Genomic DNA, 17,283 nt, shown 5'->3' on the forward strand with positions numbered 1-17,283 from the left:
TAAAAGTCCTTGTCTAAGACTGTCTGATGCTGCACTGGACCAGTGCAATGCCAATTCTAGTCTCTGAAAGCAGCAATTGAGCCCAAAATCATAGTGTGACCTGTGTGTCATACATGCTTCTTGTTTTATTTCACAGCAAAGTGACATCACAAAACTGAAATACTTGACATCACCTATTTTATTAGCTCCAGCAATACTTACAAAATCTGTGTTTCTGACCCATCTGCAGGAAAAACGCTGAAAGTGCAGTATGCTGGAGAATGGCATTTAGTAGGTTAATTTATCAAGATTCCAGTAACTGATAATATTGATGTGTTTTACATTGATTTTGGACAATTTGGTTTCACATCACATATGACTTATAGCATCCTAAGTTACAGCAAAATACTTGGTCTCAAACTGGAGTTTTGTGCTTTTTACTGGATCTAGAGGTGGTGAAACATGGAAAGCTGATTCACAGCTTGAGACAACTGAAACTGTCCCTTTTGATCACTTTGCAGAGCTCTTCTCAGAGTTGTAATAAGTGTTACATTCACCTCTGACCAGGGACTCTGCAATTCCTCTTAACATAATTCAGCATTTAAAGTATCAAATTGTACTATCTATATGTTTGTAATTTTATCAGTGTGGGCCATGCATCCACCATTTATGTGTGAACTCAGAATTGTCCAGTAATTAGATTGGTTCCCTGTGTCTTTGTTAAAGGGGTGTATGGCAGCATCTTTGTAGTTACAATTGAAATAGAAGTGTATATCAGAATGTCAGCAAAGGCTTTTTGCAGTACTCACCGCACCAGGAGGATTAGTTTAGCCAGTCTGCCCTTAGACACTTCAGGAGCAATTATCCCTGCTTGGACCACAGAGAGTCTGCCAGCTACATCATGGAAAAACAAGCTGTTTCCATGAGGGGACTATGCTCTCAGTAAAACTTCCAAGTCTTTCAAGAACGAACACAGCCTGCACCTCCTGTAATGTGTAATAAACATGGGACACCCAAGAGGAGTCTCCTGACCATGCTGCTAATTAAAAAACCTTCTGAATTGCTGAAATTTCAGCAAACCTGCCAGTCATTGCTTCTACACTCAGGAGTGTTCTAAAAATACAACTGGGAAGAGGGGGGGAAAATTCTTCCCATGTTTTCATGAACATTAATTCAGTGTTTAAAAAAATAATATCCAAATAATGACACATTTTTCAGCTACTTTCAGGCTTTTATGTCTGCATCTGAATCTTGTAAACGTGAACATAATATATATTGCACACGTGTACACCCTCATGCAAGCAGAGCTAGGCAGATCCACAGAGACAGAGATTTGCACTAATTTTTTCACATTAATTTAATTTTCCTTCATTTACTGGAGAAAACAAGGGGTTTTTTGCTAATGGAACTGCAGTTACACGTAGGGAAAAGGAAGTTATCATTCTCATCTTCATCATCACATATAATGAAGCAATTTCAGTAGCGCTCGTGTTAACAGATTGTTGGTGATGGTGCATCCTTCAGAAGGAATACAAATAGACTTCACTGACCCTGGAGTGCTGAGAGTAACATGAAACTTACTCTGACTTGTAAACTGAGCAAACATGACACAGAGATCACAAAATAAGGGCGTGTATTCGTCTTTCCGCCTTGTTTTGACAAAGTGACTTTCTCCAGAGGGACATTTCTGCCATTTTTTTCCAGCATGTTTCACCTTTCACTGACTATTAATCCCAGTATGTCTTAACTTCAAATTATAATTCCCATTTATAAGCATACGTGAGTTAATTCTTAATTTTTTTCATCATTTATTTGAGCACACAGTTAGCACTCTGGATACCTAAGAAAATAAATGTGTGAAAACTATTGAGCAAATTGAGTTTAACCAAATGTAGCAAATTATAAATATTACAGCAAAAAGTATTATTAAAATTCATATTAATTAATGGAGAAGTTTTATTATTAGTAACTTTAGGAGATCTGGCCAGACCATAATATTTCTGAAAAATGCAGTTTCTCATATTCTATGTTGCATTCTTCTATCTTTAGACTAAAGATAACTTCCCTATATCTTGTGTGGGCTAACATTTATAAAACAGGTTTTAAACAGAATTTTCAGAGCCATATGAATTGGATTAATAAAGCATGTTTTGCTAAAAGAGAAATTATTCAGATTATTCCTATTTCTCTTAATGCAGGGCCTATGTAATATGTTTGATGGCATGGATAGCATTCCAACACAAAATATATCAAAATAAAGGTATTGGCACAGTAACTAATGTATTTGTTCCATGCAGCAGAACAGCTGAGGATGGGGTTTAGCCTCTTCATCATGTTAAGTAGCTGGCAAATAAATATTAGCAATATAAATGTATATGGTAAAAGACATTGAAAATCTTATCTATGTTTTGCAGATGGGAAAACAAGACATGTCAGAAATCACTGCAGAGTTTTGCTGTAACCCACCCTCCTAATTCTCCTTTCAACTAGGCCATGAAATCTGAGGACAATAGCAGTGGCTGCTTATGTGAAAAAAATGTGTCAGGCTTGGTTGCCTTGGTTGTGTAAGATATTAGATCAGTGATGGCAGTTCCAAGTTTGGATAAAGAAAATGCCAGGCTAGACCAGGAAACAAAGGATCTAATTTACTTTTTTTTTACAATGTTGAAGGCAAACTGTAAGGTAAAAGGGATTAATTACTTTTCTAGAGTAATAACCAAACTCCATTTCAAGGAAAATTTGAAGGTCCAGATAAATGTTTGCCTATGGTGTGGTTCTTAGACAGACTTCAGGGGGTAGAACAGCCATATTTGGTAGCTTCTAAGTATTTTCTGATTTTCCTTTTCCCCAACAGAGCTACAGTGAACCTGTTGATGTTAAAGCCTCCCCACAACCTCAGATGATGAATTCAAAGCAGTCAGTGTTTCATGGGCCTGCCCAGGCTCACTCTGCACTGTACCTCAGTTCCCACTACCACCAACAACCAGGAATGAATCCTCACATCACCGCCATGCATGCCAATATCCCCAGGAACATAGCGCCCAAGCCCAACAACCAAATGCCAGTGACTGTTTCCATAGCAAACATGGCTGTGTCCCCTCCTCCACCGCTTCAGATTAGCCCTCCTCTGCACCAGCATCTCAACATCCAGCAGCACCAGCCAATCCCAATGCAGCAGTCCATTGGAAACCAGCTACCAATGCAAGTCCAGTCTGCTTTACACTCACCTACAATGCAGCAAGTAAGTTGGAGCTTTTCAGTTCTCTGGGGAATGATTTTATTTTTGGGGAGGGCGTGGGGAGGGGAGTCATCCAGAAGATGGCATAGTGAGAGAGATTTAGATTAGTTTTAATTTTGCAGGTTCCAAAACCATGGTCGTATAGGCTTAGTCTTTCAAGGGCAAGAACAAATGAAGGAGTTTAACTAGATGATGGACAACTGCAGTAGAAGTGTTTGTGCTAGTGACAATGTCCATCACTGTCCATAGATCCATCTGCAAATCTGTGACTACCCTGAAATAGTTAAATACAAAGCTTTCAGGAGACACATTTCACAAACAGAAGGCTGGCATGTCTAGAAAATATGATTGTAGCTTATGCTGTTATCCTTGTGCTGACTATGATGTGGAACTGTCAGAGGAAACACAAAGCGACCCAGGTTGCGCTGAACATGTTAGATTAACACAAGTGTGTTACATTACTCCACATTCATAACTTCATTTTGCTAAATATATATACCTTCTTTTTACTGGAAATAAATGGGCTGTGTCCACCATCTCAATATGGGGCTTTTTTGTTTGTTTTTTTTCCCTACTCTGAATGTTTTAGATAGTTGATTCTCAATATATTTCCTACGAGTTCTGAGTTAATGCAGACCATCCATGGTATTGTGCCTTCCAGGCTTACAGAGGAATATAAAGAGAGCAGATAAACTGTTGATTGCATGAAAGAAAATTTCCTTTTGTGTTGTATGAGATCTGACTATCAATAATAATATCTTGTTTTGCAAAGTGGCATTAAAATGAAAAATTTTTGAATGGAATTGCAAGAATATACAAAATTTGTATACACAAAACTTGTCAGTACTGGCTGATAATACATAGTCATAAACTTGCTCCATGTTTTATATTTCTCTAAAAATTCACCTTTGCTAACAAGGCATTGGCATTTGCTTTCCGAGCCAGAAACATTTCATCTCAAGATTGGTCTTTAGAGTTGGGAATACTTGAATACAAACCATAGCTTCTTTCTGGGAGAACAGTTTAACAGGGGAAGAAATTTTCCAAAGCAGAAAAAAACCCCAAAAGTGTTGAAAGCAATTTGGACTGATAAACTTAGCTGTTCAGGAGATAAATCAAGATATGCTCAGGAAGATTTGGATTTATTCAGAGATTTTGATCTTAGTCTCAGGAGTAATTTGGAGTAATCAGGAAGGAAAACTTGTACAGTGTTCACAACTTTTTCCTAGTTCAGTCAATTTTTCCCTATCAAAGAAAACAGACTCAACAGACTTATGACCACACATATGTGGAGTAATGTGTTTATGGAGGTTTTCCTGCAGTTAGTGTGAGTGTTCCAGAAGAGCCATGCTCAAGTCTCAGAGAAACTCAGGAGCTGACTCTAAGCCTGGGCAGCTGGAATTAGCTGGAGGAAGTCCTAGGCAGGTGAGCCAAGAGGGTCTGTCTGGAGATCCTAAGCCCGGAGGAAGCCTGGTTGAACCTGAAGGCTCAGAGCAGTGAGAGACAAAGCAATACTCTGGTTCATTTACCAAACATGAGAAATTACAGCTGTGACGGCCTCCTGTTGAGATCCTGTAGCTATATTTCAACGAGTTTTTACTGCACAGTGATTCAGTCTTCCAAGTTCAGATTGTTTGCCAGCTTCAGTGTCACTTGTATATTAGTTGTCCAATGCAGAACTCCTTATGTCTTTTCCAGAATTGCTAGGCATAATTTACTGAATAGATTTGAAAATCTGCCTGTATTTAGTGAATAAATAGTAGAGTTGGGGCTAGCAAAAGATGTAATGCAGATATTAGATACTTACATATTTATGCATAAACCATCATTTTTGTATGAATGAACACTTAGGCATTATTCTAAACTCTCCACCAAAGAAAAACGTAATGTAGTATGAATCTGCTAATGTTTTATTTTGCCAAGTTGCAAGCTCGTAGCATAAGGCGTGTGCGTCCATGGTTTGAAAGTACTTTCAGTCATCTGTGATATATATGGCACACAGTTGACTTGTTTCTAGCTTAAGAAAAAATTCAGGACACTTGGTGATAGAAAACAGGTTTCTAGAAGTCAGAATGTAGACCTTTATCATGATGAGTCATTTTGTTAACTAAGGACAATTATAGTTAAGTAGAAATGCTGTACCTCTGTGTTCCTGTTAAACTCACAAAATTTTAGGTCAAATGCTTTCTACCAACTCATATTACTTAGTCAGAAAGGCTGATGCTTTTAATGATGATACCGTGGTGAGATATTTCTGTTTCACTCAAGGTGCTTGTTACTTGTTGAAATGCTTCACTGCTGTGCTTCACCTACATGTCTCTTTAATTACTGTGTAATATCTACAAGCCAATTTATATTTCTTACACTCCTCCTTTTGTTTTATAGTCATGCAGCTTTTGAGCTCTTGAAAATCTATGTCATTTCACTCTGGAATATTTGTTTGGGTGTTTTTTAACATACAACAGCTTATAGAGTTTGTGAATTGAATTTAAATATAGCAAAATGTAAATTACATTATAGGGCTAGAGGTGTACTAACAATACCATGATTTGCCATGACAGAGGAGAACAGAACAGTGGTATCCTGCTCAGTTTCTTAGGTATGACCCGTTTTAATCAAGAAATGATAGAAAACAAAACACCAGGATTTCATACTGTGTTAGAACATAGAAGACTGGTTGGTCACCAGGAGGCAAATAGCAAAAAGTCAAGAGACTACAACCTAAAAGTAAGGGCCTTTCTGACTCAATTGTCAAAGGACTCTGCTCTCCCTTCTGGCTGAAATAGAGCAAACACTCTGCTGATCACAGAGCTTGTTAAAGAGGAAAAGATGTAGTGGGAGAAAAATGGAGCTCTCCCAGCAGCTCAGAGTCAACAGCAGGAAGGAGAAAGAGGAGGCACCACACTGTCTGTCTGGCCTGTGGTGAGAAGGGAAGGGGAGGTCTGGATGTGTTGTTCAGTCCCAAACAGCACTGTGTAGAACACTCTCCTGAATAAAAAGCCAAGAGAAATGGAAGAATATGAATTCTGAGAAAGCAGAGCAATAGTTGCTTTTAAACCAATTTTTTTTCACTTCCTCTTCCATCAAGTTGTTTTATTTCCTCCATGCTTAGGTATGGCCACCATAAACCTTTCCAAAGACTCCATGAAAGCAGCAAGAACAGAAGCTAGTTAACATACTGCTCCCTAGGGAGTGACTTGCAACAGGAGTCATTTTCCTCTTTGGAAGCCTCTGCACTATTCATACTAAATAGGCTAATACACTATAAGAAAAAAAAAGAGGCAAATTTCATCATGTCACACTGCAGCAAGGAGCTTAATAGGCAAGAGAAGAGTAACTCTGCCAACAGCTTCCCAGCAGAGCAGTTTTCTTCTGCAGGTGTTGGCTCACCTGCCTGGGTACCTTCATTGCAGACTGTGCTGGAGGCATGTTAGAAGCAGAAATCATCAATTGTGGGTTCTTTTTATTTTATTTTTTCTTTTTTTTTTTTTTCTTTTTTTGTCCTTCTCTTTCCAAACACCCCTCTTTGAAATAGTTCATGGCTCACTAGTGTGACACTCAACAGTAGCAGGCTCTGTGAATCCCTGCTCTCAACATATCCCCTGCTTGAACTCTGGCTCTGTGACATTTGGTCAATCATTTTCTCCAGGAAAAGGAGGATAGCTTCATATCAAAGACCATCTTGTAGAATGTCTGAAGAACTGCCAATTCCAAGAAAAACCACAAAGAAATCCAGATTTCAGTCCTGGCAGGGATGAACACAGTTCTCCAAAAAACATTGTGTGTGAAATTCACAAACTCCTCTGTGTAAACTTTGAGGAGGGACTGATAAGAAGTGTTGACCTGGGGAGAGAATTCTGTTCCCACTGCTTCTAGGACAATGAGCTGATCTTCATCAGCTCTACAGGGAATAACATGTCCTTCTCCATATCCAGCACTCCTTGCCTGCACGTGTGCAGCTGCCACATCAAGAGTGACTGCCAGCTGGAGAAGGGCAGTCTCCTTTGAGGATCCACAAAAACTACAGAACATCAAAAAAATTAGAAGTGTTGGTAGCCAAAAGTCCTCAGTGACTGCATGATTTCTGTTATTTTTAAAATCAATTAACTATGTGGAGTATGCAGCTGATGCAATGCATCCAAATTGTTCTGAAATGCAATGTAAAATTTTGGTATTAGCATTCTGGTCATATGCCTAGCATTAGTAATTATTTTTAAATTTCTTTTAAACAATCTTCTCTGAATTATCTAAATTGTAACTTCTTGGAAGTAGATTATTTTGTCTTTTTCCTCTTCTGTTCCAACAGTTAATGAATAAGTTTTAAAAGGGTCACTACTGTAGACCTTTGGGGTACTTGTTTACAGTGTTAATCCTTTAAACTATAAAAAAAAAAAAACCATTAGTTCTAGTCTCATACTTAAATTAAAATTAAATCCTGGTTTTTATTTTCTTTAACTTCTAATTCTGAAAATCATTATATTTTTCTAATATCATTAACAGGAGCTGTGTTAAAGTTTTACTTTTCAAAGTCAAAATCGTAGTTTTTCTTTTATCCACCTTTGACATATAGGTAGACTCACAGTAGAGTGATTTTTCTTTCATTAAATGCTCATATGAGCATATTATCACTGTATAATTTTTTGACTGATACAGAGTTGTTTCTCTCCAGTCTGTTGCTTAGGTTTGACATGATGTTTAATTTTTATTCAGTTGGCCATAGATGATCTGACTATTAACCCTTGTCATTCAAATCAGCACAATTTCTCCAAAGTTCAGGCTGAAACAGCAGCTGCAGCCTGTTTTCGCTTGCAAGGTCATTCTTTCCTTTCTCTACTGACATGGACATTTGTGCCTCTTTCTGAGCATACACCTCTATCCAGCCTGTTCACTGTGCTCTTTGGTGTGAAGAGTGATGAGACTGAGGATTCACTCCCTCCTTAATACACCCAGATCTTGTTAAGGAGCCCTTTTAAGTAGTCCGACTGGAAGCATCACCTTCCCTGCTCAAAATCCTTCCCCCACGCATTGCATGGGATGGTGAGTCCCATGTCCAACTCTGTCCCATTTCAGTTCACAGGTGGAGGAAGCAAAACTAGATTCTTCATGTCTAGTAGCCATGGCTGCAAGTAGCTATGCATAATGAAGCACCAGAAGATTAATGTATGTCTTTTTTTTTTTTTTTTAATAATAACTCATTTCAGTCTACTTTTAGGTATTTCTTTTTCCTTTAGAAAATAAATGTATACAGCAAGATGATTGCATAGCCTGCCAAAAATAATAACCTCATTTTTTCTGGTATATATTTTATATACAGCAAACTCAGGGACTTGCTGTATTTGTCCAGATTTCTTCTTCTTTTTTGTTAAGCTTTGTCTTCGAATGAGGTCAAGAGAAAAAAAAAATCATTAATATCTGTCAACTTCCTTTATAACCTTAAGGAAAAATCTTTGTATGATATCACACAGACAGATTTTCAATTTCCTTGTGTAATAAACAGATGCTTTAGGATTTGGATGTAATTTAAAGGTTTAAAATATCACATTGAGATTGATGAATAAATCAGTTGTGAAGACAAAAACATTGATGCCTGTTGAAAATACCTCTCCAGATAGGCAGGAAATGAAATTAGTTCCTAGTAAAGTGTGGAGATGAGGATCACTCTTTAGTTCTGCTGCAGGCTTTTAGGACTTGCTACAGTGGCACAACGAAACTGCTAGGGCTACAGAAATCTAATTAAAGAGCAAATGTCCCTCCTGACATCAAATTAATCTTTATCAAGTTCCCTATTTTTATTTCAATCTGGGACGAGAAAATGAAATTTAAAATTCTAGGCATGTTGCAAAACAGTTGGTGATTTTCTCTTGAGCATTACAATGCAAAAACATGCAGCATTGTTTAATTAGACCTCGAAGCACTCATTTTCTGAGCACTTTTTATTTCATCATTGTTTGTTAAGGGCTTACATAAATAATGCCCTAATATTTACCACAAGCCTGTAACAAGGCTGCTTCGCTCTGTTGTACAGATCTTTATTTTCAGAGCTTTTTCTGTTGATGAAAAAGCTTAAGTAATTTTTGTTTGTATCTTAAACAGTACCATACTTTATCAGTCCTTCATACTGAGTTGAATTTGCTTAAATGACTTGGCTTTAATGAGCATGCTTTCCATCACCCACAGCGCAGGTACTCTGGTAGCCCTCAACCCCCCAGAGGGACCACTGAGACCCTTCTGGGACTGGAACCTGGCTCAGATGCCCCTGCACCATGTTAGCATTTATTACCTGAGTGTGCCCTAAGAAACAGACCCCAGTCCCAGGCAGCCGTAAACTAAATAGACTTGTCAGGTACAAGATGAAAGCATTGTTACGCCTTATTTTGCAGGTAGGAGAATTAAAATTGGCTCTGCAGCCCCAACCTTAACATGAGAGGTACCAATTCAGTCCAAACACACGTGCATGCGTGCTTTGCTGGAAGAGAGCCAAACCACTTTGGCTGTGGTCACACAGAAAACCTGAAAAAATATGAGAATGCATCCTCACCCAGTTCCTGAGTTAAAACCCAGGACCGTTCTCTGACACCTAAGCTATTTATTTATCCTAAGTCCAGAAGAAATGGAATGGATATTGTACTGCTGGTCTCTTCCTCAGATTTGGAGGAACTGTCTCCTTGCTGCATGAGTGTTGTCCAGAGAGTTTGTGGATGCTCCCTTTCCCTGGAAGTGTTCAAAGCCAGGTTGGATGGAGCTATGAGCAACTGGTTTAGTGGAAGGTGTCCCTCCCCACCGGATGATCTTTAAGGTCCCTTCCAACCCAAACCATTCTATGACTTTATGAGTACTTGAGTCTCTGTGCCTGCTCACTTGCATGCTTTGCTACTGGCAATTGTCCCTATATAGTGTTTTTCTGGTATATATGATAGATCAGGGAATTTGCTACCAAAGGTAAATCTGAGTGCCTGGGGGCAAGATGTGTTTCTGTGGTTGGTTTCCTAAATTAAAAAGGCCTTATGGGTGATGTTTTGTATAAAAATTATGTCAATGGTATACAAACCCAAATTTTCTGCCTTCTAATTACACAAAACTCCAATTAAAGTCATTGGGAAATCTGCTCAATTACTGTTTCCTTTGGATCTGTTGCAGGTATGGGGGTTGTCGCTGCAGCTCGCTGCACAGGTTTAGAGCCTTGTGAAAAGACAGTGTACAGAGCATGGGGGTTACCATCCCCATGGGTGTAAAACCACCACGGGAAGGATTTATTTAATCTCTTTATCAGGGCAGTATATAAATAGCATGGCAACTAGTTGCAGAATTCAGCGTGAACTTGCTCGCTACTAATAGTCTGTTTCTCGGAGTCAGCGGGGATAAAGTGAGGTTTCCAAGAGTGTTTAAGGTACTGAAGTGTTACTCAGGGTTTTCTCCATATGGAAAAGATTAAGAAATAAAGTTGCAGTCTTTATGGCCTAGACTAAAACCCATGATCAGAATGAGTGGAGTGAGGTGGCAGTGCACATGAGAGGTGGGGCAAAACACCTGCAGGACCTCAGGGAACAGCCAAGGAAGAGAGATGAGAAGAAGGAAGTGACATTCCATTTGAAGAAAGGTAATTTCTGTGGATGAAGGGGGACAAGTGAAAGCTGAAAATATTCATTCATCTTGACAAAAGGTAGCATGGCTGCCTTCTTAAACCTGCAGAAAAAAATCTGTCCATAAAATTCCTGTCTTAATGAAGGCTGCATAAGAAAAGCAATCACACACAATGCACTAACCCTGAATTAACAAAAAGCTACGAGAGTTACTTCTATCTATTCTGTATATGGGCTTTGGCTGGAAGGAGCGAGTTTCCAAACTAGGCATCTTGGTGCAGGTTCCATTTCTGATTTAGTAGCTATGCATCCAGATAACTTCAGTGGCAATTATATGCCCTTGCCCCAGGAAGGAGTTTGGTCTGGATTTTTTTAGTGGACATCAATTGCTTTCATACAACATTCCCATGATTTTACTCAGTATAGATAGCTCTTCCTACTTTACAGGAACACGACGTACAGGGTGAACCAGATACAGTAGCCTTGAAATTTCACTTGTTCTCCTGGGTTTGAAACACAATATTTAAACATCAGAATATATCAAAAGAGCTAAAAATTATTATGGCTTTTCATATGACAGAAAATTCAGGGAGCAGGTTAGATGTCTCTTTGTAACTTCCACTTTTTTTCTTATCTCCTTGGTTTCAAAAGCAAGTTATTCTGTGCTACTTTCACTACATTAGTCCAAAAACTGTTAAAAAGCTTTGGTTGAATTTCCGTTTAGTTGAGAGAGAAGTGCAAATGAAAGGAGCAGCAGATGGTCCCTTTGTGACTGAATGAAGAAAAAGGGTTTTGAGAACAATACGTGAATAGGTGTAGTCTAATAAAACAGTCAGCCACCTGCTGCCTACATCCTTCAAAAAGATTCTGTTGCATATTCTGGGAATTAGTGACTAGTGTGTATGCTTACGTTTAATCTAAATGGAAGCTCCAAGGAGCAAACAGACCTTTTTGTCCCAGTGTTGATTGAGTTGTTCTCTTGGTTTTGAATTGTTTCTGCTCTGTCTCCTTTAGTTCCATCCTGTGACTGTGTAACAGTGAACAGCGCTTTGGCAGTGTTTCTTTTCTCAAACTGAAGAAAGATTTTAAAGCTTAGAAAGCACCTACACATTTTTGCCTATTTTAGGTTTTATCATCAAAATCACACCTGGAAAAGAAGCATTCTCTACCATTGCACAGTACAGTCTGAATTTTTACTTTTTTTAATGCACCCAACCCGTTACTCTTTTTCCATACTTTGTAATGTACTTGTTTTCTCCTCTAGGGATTTACTCTTCAGCCTGATTATCAGAATATCATCAATCCAACATCAACAGCTGCACAAGTTGTTACCCAAGCAATGGAGTATGTTCGTTCAGGGTGCAGAAATCCTCCAGCACAGACTGTGGACTGGAATAATGACTACTGCAGTAATGGGTAAGCAGCCAGTGCATGCCACCTTGTGTTGAGCAACATTCATGACACAAGTATATGATAGAGAATTTGGGAACAGCATTGTTGCCCGTTTCCCTACAGTGTTTCTGAAGTGTATCTGTGATGGCCCTGTACTTATTCAGCAATTTGTCTGTTGTAGGAGAACAATTGTTCAATACATAAATTTATTAAACATTGCTGTCACTTTATCACAGCACATACACTTTCTAGGTCTCAGAGAATTTGCATTCTGCAGAAGATCAGAACTGAAATCTTAGGGAGAAGGAGTAAGAAAGAAGTTTTAAGATCACTATGTCTCAATGAGAGACAAATTACATGAACTGTTTTCTAGTCTGGGTCATGAAAATAACTAGCTTGGGTCATGAAAAACCACATCAGTGAGAAGCAGGGCTGATACATGGGATAAAAGATACATGGAAGAGAATGGCATGAAGAACACATGATTGTAACCAGCAACAAAACACCATACCTGTAGGAGCCCTATGGCCTCAATATAAGGTTAGTAACCCCTTCAAACCTTCAACTTCTGGCAGCATGGTTTTTGTGGAGCCATGCTACTGTGCTAGGAACTGCCTGGAAACATTTAAGACTGAACAGAAGGTATCTTTTCAGTTTTAAATTATAGATGTTGTGCCTTAAACATGCCCACCAGCCTGACCTCCCCTTGGCTTAGCCTGAATCCCCAAGGCAGTGACAGATGAAAACTCTTGTGCCAAATCTAGCCCAGACAAATGAACAGAAAGCAGAACTAAAGACCATTTCATCCGTTACATTTACTTAAACTGAGAATTTCACTTGCCTTATTGTTTTAAAGTGTTTCTGGAACTCAAACTAGAACTGAATAAAAATCTTTTTCTGGCTACTAGTTCAGAATAACACCTTTGCTACACCCTGCTGACGCTGAGGCAGATTTTAACTAGTCTGAACAGCAGTATCACTCTTTCCCATACCTATCACTGTTGCCCCATGACTTGCCCTCTTTTCAGCAGAACAGTTTCACTTCTGTGCTCTACTACCATATCTTGACGTGTGCTGCAGGCCCTCGTTGAAGTCTATCCAGCCCGCAGACTTTTAGAACCACTTACACTGAGCTCTGAATAGACTGTCCTCTGTCAAACGAGCCACAGCCACCTATGGATTTGATTCCTGGTCTCTTCTGGAGCAAGGCAATGTGCCATTGTTCCCAGAAGTGCTCTCCAGATGTGCAGTGGGTGTAACTTTCCATGCCCAGCAGCTTCCTCTGAGCAGATATGCCTGTAGATAGCACACTCTGTGTAGATAAGCCCTTGTAAATCCACGTGCGTGACCTTAAACTATCTTTGCTAAGCTCCTGCTGTCCCCTTGCAAGGGCTTACCTGAACCTGCCAATCCAACACATTTTGGCTATATCTGTACTAGTAAATCAAATATGCCAGAGGCTCAGTAAGTGACTGACACCCACATTCATGCAACGAAGCTCTCCTGCCTCTAAGGAAAGTGGCTGCTTCTTATAGGGTACTTATGGAGCATCATTCTTATGGAGCATCATTCTTATGGAGCATCACTCCAAGGCCTGTGCCAAATCCAGAGCTCCAAGCAGCTTTTGATAGTCAGTCCTACCAGCCCACTAGTGCAGGTTACCCCAAACCAGTGCTCAAACCCACATCCCAGTCCTCTGCAGTTTTCAAGACAGATGTGGTCTCCAGGTTGCTGTGAGTCACTATGAGTTTTTCTTATTATTACCATGGCAATGCAGCTGTAGTTCAGTGTTATGCTTGGAATTAATGACATGCAGTGGGGTTGTGGGGCTGATTTTTTTTTTTTTTTGAAGAATAGAACTAAAAAATTTTCAAATATTAAAAAAGAAGTCACATTTGTTCTTTTTCTCTTTGAACAGGGGCATGCAGAGGGACAAAGCACTCTACCTTACCTGAAAATCTGAAACACCTCTCCTTTCCTTTCACTGAGGAATGCAGGGAAGTCTCTTCATCATGGATTGCTTTATGCAGTCAGGGCAGTTCTGCATTTTATTAGAAAATACAAGTTGCTAAGCACTTAGGACTATTTGAGCTTGTGGGTCACCCACTCTGGAAAAAATAGTCTTGCTTCTTTCCTTTTCTTTGTTTTTTTCCCCATTTTTTCTCTTTCTTTTTCCTTTCCACCCTTTCCCTGAGATCCTATAACGGACATTGCTTTTCTTCTTCCCTGAAGGAAACTTGGACCATTCAGATTTTATGTTGGTTTTTGCTGTGAAGTGCTGCGGTAGTAACTGCCTTAGCAACTGTAGATGTCTCGGATAAAAGTCCTGGATTTTCCATTGGTTTTTCATAATGGGTGTTTATATGAATCTACTAAAGACTTTTTAAATGGCTTGATGTAGCAGTCATAGCAAGTTTGTAAATAGCATCTATGTTACACTCTCCTAGAGTATAAAATGTGAATGTTTTTGTAGCTAATTGTAATTGAAACTGGCTCATTCCAGTTTATTGATTTCACAATAAGGGTAAAATTGGCAAACATTCATATTTTTACTTCATTTTTAAACGACTGACTGATAGTCTATATTTTCAAAGTATTTGGAGAAAAAAGTAAAGTAGTCCCAAATTATATTAATTAAAAATATTGGCTTTGTCTCATGAAATAAATACAAAAAACTTAGGAGAAAAAACTAATGTTGATAAAGAGCAAACACATTTATTTTGTACTGCCTAAAAAAATGCTTTTTTTTTAAAGAAAATCACTTTATGTGTACTGGTTAGTAAACGTCATTTAAGTCCTTTTATGTATAAAACTGCCAAATGCTTACCTGATATTTTATTAGATGCAGAAACAGATTGGAGACAGCTAAATTATAACCTCTACATATGGCTATGTATTATTGTTTCTTCATACTGTGTCTGTATTTAATCTTTTTTATGGAACCTGTTGCGCCTATTTATGAAATAATAAATATAGGTGTTTGTAAGTAAATTTGTTAGCATTTTAAAGAGGTTTCTTTGACGCTTTAACTTTTGCTGGCACAAATTGTTCACAACTGATGATGTGAATACTTTATTTAGTTTTTACAGTGACAAATATAACAACAAACCTGCTTTAGTGGCAGAAAATGAAGGTAACCAAGAACTATTTCTCTATTTCTTTGGTTGTTATAGAAAATAAAGAAAGGTATTTTAAGTATTCCCTTTTTAAAGCATTGTAGCAGGAAGTTGCCCAAAACTAAGACTTGATCAAACAAAACTAACTGAATAAAACTGCATAACACTGCTTCTTGAAACTCATCATGTTTTGTTAATTTGTCAAGTGGAACAAACATATTACCAAAAGAAATATTACCAAAAATGCTTCAGCCATTTTATTGTATATGCAAAAGTCCTACAGAATTTTAGGGAGTATATCAGACATAAACCCTAAAAGGAAAGGTAAGTTCAACAGCCACAGGGAAAGGGATAAAGATATCCAAAAGAAGGTATTTTGTTAATGTTTGGGATCAGGGCTAGCTCTGAAAATATATTTCTGGATTATTTTGTCCCAGATGCCTGTCCCATAAATGGACACAACCACTGATTTGTATTTTCTATGTGAAATAAAGGAAGCAATTCGGATAGAATACATATTTGGCAATGCCATTGTTTTTCTTTATAAAATAAAACAGAAACAAAGGCGTGCTTGCTTCTGAATGATTTCAGGCAATGTACAATCGGAATCACTTGGCATGTAATAGCTAATAAATAATGCAGATCAGATGTGATTACTCAAATAACTGTAGCTGAGAGCTCTAATTTTCCTGTCTTGAAACTGTATGAGAACTTGTGATTAAATTCACAGTTTATTGTTTGTCTGTTTAGTACTTTAGAAATATACCAGCACTACTAATTACCCAATGTCTTCTATTTATTATATTACAGTAAACTACATTTTCCACTCATATTAATTCTAAAGAGAAAAGATAATTGCTGGGAATGAGAAAAATCAACTTTGATTTTGACAGGCAGTTTTCTTTTTTCTTTTATGGAAAAGAACTGTGTTATCTTCATTTCTTTTAGAGCAGGTGCGCAGTCACATAAAGTTGTTAATTTCGGTATCCAAGCAGAGTTCAGAATACAAGAAAACTTTAATGTAAATTTAAAAAATACATCATGAATAAAATACTTATTCTGTATGAACCTCTGGCTAGTTGGTGTCTCTCAGTCTGTCAGCACAGGAACCTGTGGTGTGTTTGCTGTGCAGCACTTTACCCATCCAGTGCTCTGAGTGTGGTTCTGTGTCCAGTCTCTGCTCTGTGCAGAAAGCACACAAGTCTCTCCAACTGTGCAGGAAGAACAGCAGTTTTTGGCCATGGGTATACTGATACCATTTTTTCCCAAAAGAAAGATCCAACTTCAATGCCTAGATGTCAATTCTTCATGTCTGACCTCAGAAAAATAAATGGTTGCCAGCCATGGGCAGTCTGCTGTTTGTTTTCGGCTGTGTATTGACAGATATAAATTGCCAGTAGATGGTTGGGATCCTTCTGTAAGCAGGTGAAGCTCCACTGGAGTTGAAGGGAAGATGTGCCCCATCCCTCAATGCAGCACTGTGCCTTAGGCACCACAGTAACACCGACACCCCAGTCACTGGTTGTAAGTCACCATCTGGCCTAACCATGATAATGAGAAATCACAGGAACTAAACAACCTGCACATGGAAGCAACACAGTAACAGCAAGAAAATATAATAAAAACATCTGTCAGAGTGATAGAAAATAAAGGAAATTGTCTGCCATTCATTGAAAATAATACACTTTTAAATTATTTTTAAAACATGGTGGACAGAATGCAAAGTTGGCAACATATACACTCTGCACATTGTAAATCCCATCTGCCCGCACAAGGTAAGCAGAGGTTTTAAAAAGGAAAAGCTCTCTGATTTTACTGCTGCTCTCAGAGTGCCATGTTCTGGTGACAGGAGATATCTTGGTCTCTCTATCCCCAGACTCACATGTGTTCCAAGCTGAAATCTCATCCAGCTGCTGCCTCTGACCAAAGAAGCCAAATTCTAATTCAAATGGGCCTGCCATAGGATTTTCCCCTCACA

The 17,283-nt window shown here is 38.5% G+C and overlaps 1 protein-coding gene across 3 annotated transcripts in view; it reads left to right on the forward strand.

Moving 5' to 3' along the window:
* The window catches only part of TOX (thymocyte selection associated high mobility group box), a 218,109-nt gene extending 201,736 nt beyond the window's left edge, over positions 1-16,373 (forward strand). For all 3 annotated transcript variants that reach the window (XM_068188127.1, XM_068188133.1, XM_068188118.1), the window contains 3 exons: positions 2,834-3,220; positions 12,062-12,213; positions 14,108-16,373. In XM_068188127.1, the coding sequence (XP_068044228.1) occupies positions 2,834-3,220; positions 12,062-12,213; positions 14,108-14,144 (576 nt within the window). In that variant the 3' untranslated portion in view covers positions 14,145-16,373. The remainder of the gene's footprint in view (positions 1-2,833; positions 3,221-12,061; positions 12,214-14,107) is intronic.
* Positions 16,374-17,283: the final 910 nt, after the last annotated feature.

The sequence above is a fragment of the Anomalospiza imberbis genome, chromosome 1 (genome assembly GCF_031753505.1).
Source record: "Anomalospiza imberbis isolate Cuckoo-Finch-1a 21T00152 chromosome 1, ASM3175350v1, whole genome shotgun sequence".
Taxonomy (NCBI): domain Eukaryota; kingdom Metazoa; phylum Chordata; class Aves; order Passeriformes; family Viduidae; genus Anomalospiza; species Anomalospiza imberbis.